This window comes from Cannabis sativa, chromosome 3, assembly GCF_029168945.1.
Source record: "Cannabis sativa cultivar Pink pepper isolate KNU-18-1 chromosome 3, ASM2916894v1, whole genome shotgun sequence".
In the NCBI taxonomy this organism is placed as follows: Eukaryota; Viridiplantae; Streptophyta; class Magnoliopsida; order Rosales; family Cannabaceae; genus Cannabis; species Cannabis sativa.
The window spans coordinates 45,597,361-45,605,342 of record NC_083603.1 but is presented as its reverse complement, the minus strand read 5'-3'; the positions used below and the strand labels follow the sequence as shown (position 1 = coordinate 45,605,342).

The following is a 7,982-nucleotide window of genomic DNA, read 5'->3' as shown; positions in this document are numbered from 1 at the left end:
ACATTTCATAATGTACATACATGTTCCCTTGATCTTCGAGGAAAAGATAACCGTCAAGCATCACCTTTAATAGTTGCCCATCTAATTAAGGATAAGTTCGCAACTGACGGCTCGGATCACTTGGCCTCTGATATAAGAAAAAGTATGCACAAGGATTACGGGATCCAAATGAGTTATGAAAAGGCATGGAGGTGCAGAGAGAAGGCACTACACCTAGCTCGGGGTACACCTGAAGATTCGTACTCGAAATTACCTAGTTACTTGCACATGCTACAGCTGCGAAATCCAGGTACCATCACGGATTTTGTGGTAGAAGATGGTCGCTTCAAGTATTGTTTCTTCTCTCTGGGTCCTTCTATTCGGGGGTTTAGGTTTTGTCGACCTGTTGTATGCGTTGATGGGTCTTTCTTGAAGACTAGGTATAGTGGGCAAATGTTGTGTGCAGTGGCTTTGGATGCAGGGAGTTATATCTTTCCGATAGCTTTTGCTATAGTTGACAGTGAAAACCACAATTCCTGGACCTATTTTATGAGAAAATTGAAAGAAACGATTGGTGATGTTGAGAACTTAGCTTTTGTTTCGGATAGGCATCAAAGCATTGTTCGTGCTTTGGATGTCGTGTTCCCTGATGCACACCACGGTGCATGCTACCACCACATTATTATGAACGTCAACCATAAGTTCAAGACTGACGTCTTCACGAATTACATTTACACGTGTGCCTACACGTATTCAAGATCAGAGTTTCACAGAGAATTTGAGAACATTCGGGCCATGAATCCTGCGGTTGCACAATATCTTGAGGAAACTGGATTTGAAAAATGGGTCCGGTCGTACTTTCCAGAGGTACGTTATAATGTAATGACGAGAAACTGGGCTAAGAGCTTCAACAACACAACTAAGGATGCAAGAGGCTTCCCGATCACTGCTACTGTAGCATTCCTGAGGTCCAAAGTCCAAAAGTGGTTTGCTCACGAAAAGAAAAAGTTGACAAGTGGATGAAACCCCTAGCACCAAAAATGGAGGAGGACTTGACATTGCATTTTGAAAAAGGTCGGTATTTGAACGTTGACTCATGCGGGCCTTACACGTTGCAGGTTCACCCTGGAGGAACAGTTATGACCGGTGGCGTAGTGGACTTGCAGCAACATACTTGCACTTGCGGCTTGTTCCAGTGCATGAAGTTTCCTTGTCCTCATGCATGTGCTGCATCTCAGGAGCGAAGTATTAGCGCGTACACACTATGCTCGCCATATTACACGACTGAATATTGGAGGAGGACATATGAAGGAACAATTATGCCAGTTGGTGACAAGGATGATTGGGAATTGCCTGATGACATCAAGAACATGACAGTTGGAGTGCCTGTTGAGAAGCAACCAGTAGGGCGACCCAAGAAGCAAAAGGTTGGAAGAATTAAGAACAACCGAACTGCTTGTAACGGTGAAAGGATTATTAAATCACGTAATTGTAGCAAGTGCGGTGCCAAGGGGCACAACAGAAGCATTTGCAACTACCGAGGTTAAAAATGTTATTTTAGTTTATTTGTATCGTGATGTGTTGGACTATTATGTATTGTTATTGAGTTAATGTTGGACTATTTTAAACATTAGAATTTGTGATATTTTATTTTTACATAATTATTATAATTTGTTGCATGAAAAAAAGGCATAAAATTTGTATGAACTCTTAAAAAAACATAAGCATACCAATAAAAAAAATCAGTTGCATTGTTATCTTAATAAATACCAAATAAAAAAAAAACACATTTGTTCATGCTAAATTCTGGTAAAACAAATCTACACACCACCGCTCTCTAAATTTCTTCATATTGTCATCGTGCACATTATCAAACGTAGTCTCTAGCATACTATGCTCGATGTGCTCTATCACATACATCCCGCAGTCACCGCTGTATGAGACAATAAAAAGTAAATAAATAAAAGTATGCAAATTAAATTCAAGTTAAATAACAAAAAAATCAATTGTAATTAAGTCACCTTGTCTTTGTCTGTCGAACAACGCCCCGGTCCATGACTTTTGAAGTGAAATTTCTGACCTGGCTCTCTGAGGCGGTAAGTTGAGGCACGAGGATCATGTCATGAGTCTCGAATAGGCCAGCCTGCAGCATCAAAGTTGGTAGTAATTTTTCCCACATTGCCAGGTGACTCTTGAATTCATTCGGGGAAATCGATCCGAGGCTCGAGTCAAATATGTTCAACAACCAATGATCCAGATCTACCTTTAGCGTCACCCAATGTTGCGCCCTATCGAAGTAGAGGGCCACATATATTCTCTCCTTATTCTTCCAACTGGCCAAGAATTGACCTTCATCCTCTCGAATCAAATCTAATATGCCGCATCCAAATGCTATAACATGGAAATTAAATATGTCAGAGATTAAATAAAAAGAGTTAGATAAAGTCTTTAAAAGCAAAAGAAGTAAAAAAGTCTTAAAAACTTACATCGTTCCCAAGCCATATCCTCGGAGTATGTAGTTCGAGGAACCAAGACGAATCGTATCGACCGATGAAGCACTCTCTCGGGTACTTGTTCCCAATGTGGCCGAGTACCCAACTGTGAAAATTCCTGAGCAGCTTCCGATCAACCACTCTAAGTCGGTCCGCATTCACGAGTGTTGAAGTAGCCCTAGACTTCTTCTTCATTTCAGTGTACTCAGCGAACCACCTAGGCCGCCTTCTCTTCCTCCGGTTCTCCATGAGTTCTGGAGCTGTCTCTAACACCTGCACCTCAGAATCCTGAGTATCCCCGATGCTGGTGATATTCGTCTTCTCAGGTGTACAAAACATGTCATCATCATCCGATTTGTAATCATTTGGGAGAATGAAGTCATCTTCCGGTGACTCAGCCTCCTCTTCTGGTTGTGGCTGTGGTTGTGGCTGTGAATCTGCTGCCAGCCTTCCAGGATCTTGCAGGAGCGTCATTATGGTCTTCAACTGGCAGGGTATACTGGATCGCGAGCCTCTGAGGTGCTACGAATAGAAGCTGACGGGGGAACAAGAGGATCCTGTGATGCTGCAAGTGGGTCTACACCACACTCATCTAGAACTGAAGCTGCAAATGGGTCAATACCAGACCCATCAGGAACTGAAGCTGGAGATGGGTCAACACCAGACCCATCTGGAACTGCAGGCGGTGCACGTGGTGGAGACGGTGGAGGTGGTGTAGAGTCTTTAAATATTCGGGCTGCCTCCGCTCGTTCTTCCAATGTGGAGGCAAGCTTTTTGGCCTGGCTTCCCAAAGCATCCTGTGTTGGTTGCCCATCCTCACCCAACACAAGTTCCTCCAAGTCAACAAATAACGGAGGCTGACCCCCGGTTATGTAACTCACAAACTCAATCTCATTCGGCCGAGGACATAACATGGAGTACATTGTCAACTGAAAAATATAACAAATATATTAATATAATATATGGAATTTAACATGAATTCAACATAAAGCGTAACAAACTTACATTTTTAGCAAATAATCTGGTCACTTCATCCTTCCCAAGTGTAGTGTTCGGCTTACTTTCCCATTTGACCATTCTCGAAAAGCGATGCGACCTCCTCACTGCATACTCGTTGCCCAGCTGTAAGATGGCCTCGTATGCCCAATACTGCAACGCTACAGTATAGCCGTAGGCTGAGTATTTTGCCTCCTTCTGAGTGACTCCCTTCTCAATCTTTTTCAACATCTTATTCTTCACATCCAAGTAGTCCTTGTTACAAGTTTCCATCAGCTTGGTGTAAGAAATCTTTCCCCGGGGGTACTCGTAGAAGAATGGAAGGTTATCAACCATTCTTATCACAAAAGGAGGAACGACAGTCTTCTCCTTCTTACCAGTGAGGACGCCCATAACAAACAAGGCCATCCCCAACTTGTAGACATCATCAGCTTCTATGCAGCTCTCAAAAACTCTGCGCAGTTGGCCGAAGCTGATCGAAGGACTACCGTTGAAATATTCCATAATCAACCGGTCAGAACTTCCTTTTTCTTTGATGTCTTCCTCAGTAGGGCCGGGCAACAAGTTTAACCCAGTGACTAAGCCGAACTCCACCCTGTCAAATCTATATCTCTTCCTTCCCACATAGAAATGCACCTCGTCCGGCTTGTCAGATTTTATCTTGTGAAGCATCAACTGATGAAAAAATGCTCCAAAAAATTGAATGGGCTCTCTCTCGAAAAACTGTTTGAAAGGAGATTCCCTCACCCTGTCCCATAGGTTGAATTCTTCAAATTTAGCCTTAATCTTCGAGTAGTAGTAACTACCCCTGCGCCATGTGACACGGCCTGTGTAATGGTCCGACACTGGAATTATTAGATGTGTACTTCCCTGAAAAAAAAAACAGTAATTAATAATTAATAATAAAACCATAACTAATAATTAATAAAACAATAAAACAATAATTCATAATTAATAATTAAACAATAATCAATAAAACAATAAAAATTTAAAAAAATAATTAATAATTTATACTAAAACAATAATTCATAGTTAATAAAACTATAAAAGATAAAACAATAATTAATAATTAATAAAACAATAATTAAAAATTAATAAAACAATAAAAAATAAACAATAATTAAAAAATATTAAAACAATAAAAAATAATACAATAATTAATAATAAAACAATAATTAATAAAAAAAAACAATAATTAATAAAACAATAAAAAATAAAACAATAATATAACAATAATTAATAATTAATAAAACAATAAAAAAATAATACAACAATTAATCATTAATAATAAAATAATAATTAATAAATAATAAAAAATAATAAAAAATAATTAATAAAAAATAATAATTAATAAAACAATAAAAATTAATACAAAAATTAATAATTAATAATAAAACAATAATTAATAATTAATAAATAATAAAAAATTAATAATTAATAATTAATAATTAATAATTAGTAAAAAAATAATAATTAATAAAACAATACAAATTAATACAATAATTAATAATTAATATTAAAACATTAATTAATAATTAATAAAAAACAATAATTAATAAAACAATAAAAAATATTACAATAATTAATTCATAATAAAAAAAATACAATAATTAATTATTAATAATAAAACAATTATTAATTAAATAATATTTAATAAATCAATACAAATAAAATAATACATAAAACAATTACTAAATCATTAATATTTAAAAAAACGAAAAAAAAAAAAAAAGCTCGGGTCCGATGGGTCTGATTGGCCCGATAGGGTACCCATCGGACCCATCAGTCCAATCGGACCCTTCGGAGATCACACAATTGGACCCTATAAATCGGACCATCGGACCCGAGCCAAGGGACCCCATCGGACAATCGGACGGACCCATCGAACCCATGCACGACCATCGAACCGAGCTGGACCATCGGACCGAGCTTCTTCCCCAGATCCGAATGCCCAATCTCACAAACAGTCCCATGGAATCCCATTTTCACGGATCCGAATCCCATTTTCACAACAAAATTCTTAAATCTAACCAATAATGTTTCACAAACAATCCCAAACAAAATAAATCTTTACACCCTTTCTAAAAAAAAAACAAAAAAAAAAAAACCACATACCTTCGACATTTTCGGAGTTGGTCGGGGTTGCGAGTTGGTCGGAGTTGAGCATTCCTCGGGGTTGAGCTTCGACGACGGAGCTGGGTTCACCGTGGGTTGCGACGGAGCGTTCCTCGGGGTTGAGCTTCGACAACGGCTGAGATAGGGGTTTTTTCTTGGTTCGGCTGAGAGAGAGGAAGAGAGAGGTGATGCTGATAGTTTGAAATGTGAGGAGTAGTTTAGAAAAATTAGTAAAGTGGTCATATATGACCAATTTTAATAACTTTGCATTTAGGAAAAAAATTATAGGATAATGTAAGTATATTAATTCAAATTTATATAGTTAGATTTTTTTTCTTTTTTAAAATATCTAATTGCTAAATTATTTTCTTTCTATGTATTCTATTTTTTTTACGTGAACTATCTTTCTATTCTATCTTAAATTTAATTAAAAATAATAATAAACATGAAGTTTAACATACATCCATAATAAAAAATATATGCAATTACGTAAATTATATATAGAATTAAAAATAATAAATATGAAGCTTAACATACATCTATAATAAAGAATATATGCGGTTACGTAAATTATATATGTAGTTAGATTTTTTTTCTTTTTTAAAATATATAATTCTTAAATTTTCTTTTTATGTATTCTATTTTTTTTTACGTGAACTATCTTTCTATTCTATTTTATATTTAATTAAAAATAATAAAATATGAGGCATACATTAGGTATCTATTATTTTTTTTTAATATTAATTTTCTATGCATATATACTTTTTTTAAAAAAAAAAAAAAAAAAACTAGATCTTAAAAAAAATAGTAGTCGAGACAAAAAGAATTTCACAATCATGAAGAAGCTTCAAACACATACTCTAAAGAAAAATGTATCATTTATATTTCATGTGTAACTAATTTATTTATTTATTTAAAAAAAATTTAGTCTATAAATCTCAAATTATTCCTATTAATTTTTATAATTCTCTTTATCCTTTAATTCTTTCCTTAATTTTATAATTCTCTCGAATATTCTTTCTAATCAAGTTTGTAGAATTAGTAAGTTTCTATATGATTTTTTTATCAATAATTTTATATTTATGTGTCATATAATTCTTTTTTTTTTAACTAAAGAGAAAATTTCATTAATCAAAGACAAAACAAGCTACACCATGGCCACAACCAACCGACCCCAACAACCTCCAACAGCAGCTACATAGTTAGGCGTAAAAACATGCCTTCTTCAGCTTGAATAATCCTCCTATTCTTTAAATTATACAACTTGTATTTTACTATATCTTTAATATCATTTACAATTTTCATGATAGTGAAACAACTACTATTATGCACACAAAAGTTTCTATTTTTCCAAAGCATGTAAACTGTGGCAGCAAAGAGCAAAATAATCACACCAGGTTTTTTGCTAGCAAACCAGCACTGCCACCTACTGTAATCCGAAGGCCAGGCTGTTACTCTACACCAGTCAAAAACCTGCTTCAAGACCGCCCTAGAAACACAACAGTTGAAGAAAAGATGGTGATGACTCTCCTCTTCAATGCTACAAACAGGACAGTAACTAGAGTCTAAAACAATGTGAAATCTATAGAAGTTATTGTTGGGTTTTGTGCTCTAAATAAAACCCATTACAATCTGATTAGTTATCAATTTAAGAGATTTAAAGTGATTTATGTTAACATGTATTTTACATGCTTATGGTTTAATATATATATATTTAATATATGCACAAAATCAGTTAAGTCCAGAACATATATTTATTCACAATTATAGTATTGTCAGCACAGTGGAATGTGATTGTGATTATATGATTCAAAAGACTAAGTCCCTGTTTCATCAGTGTTTTGGATTTACACTGATGTGATAATCAGCGATGAAGTATACTTACACTTGGAGTAAGTGTTATGTTCTTTCCAGGACATTGGTAAAGTATACGAGTTTCGAATGTATGAAGTATACATTGGACTGGACCGATATTGAACTTAGTCAAGATATTATAAACTTAACATTGTATCTTTCCAAGTCAATATCACTAGTTGATCTTAGATTAAAAGAATCTAAATCCTGATATGCTTAGGCTCAATCTCAGGAGTGCTATTCATTTTCTTTGATTTATTAGTTAAGCCGACTTTTGGGTCAGGGTGATACGTATATTTTGGGAACATGATAGTATGACTGAGTGGGAGCGCTGAACATAAATATAGAATCTATAGCTTCTACTGGTGTATAGAAGTCAAGTGATGATTCCCTTCGAGCTTAGCTAAATAGAAGTAAATGGATGAACTCTTGTTTCAGTGACTATATCTTAGATCACTAAAACATCATTTCCAGGTAGCTAAGTATTTTAAGGGGCCAAATACACTGAGGGGTGAAACGATAAATTTATCCCTTCTCGGTGTAAAT

The 7,982-nt window shown here is 35.2% G+C and overlaps 1 protein-coding gene across 1 annotated transcript; it reads left to right on the top strand.

Moving 5' to 3' along the window:
* Positions 1-1,019: 1,019 nt before the first annotated feature.
* On the top strand, positions 1,020-1,526 carry LOC133036103 (uncharacterized). Its single transcript, XM_061112589.1, has one exon. It carries the CDS (start codon positions 1,020-1,022, stop codon positions 1,524-1,526), a length of 507 nt encoding a protein of 168 aa, XP_060968572.1.
* Positions 1,527-7,982: the final 6,456 nt, after the last annotated feature.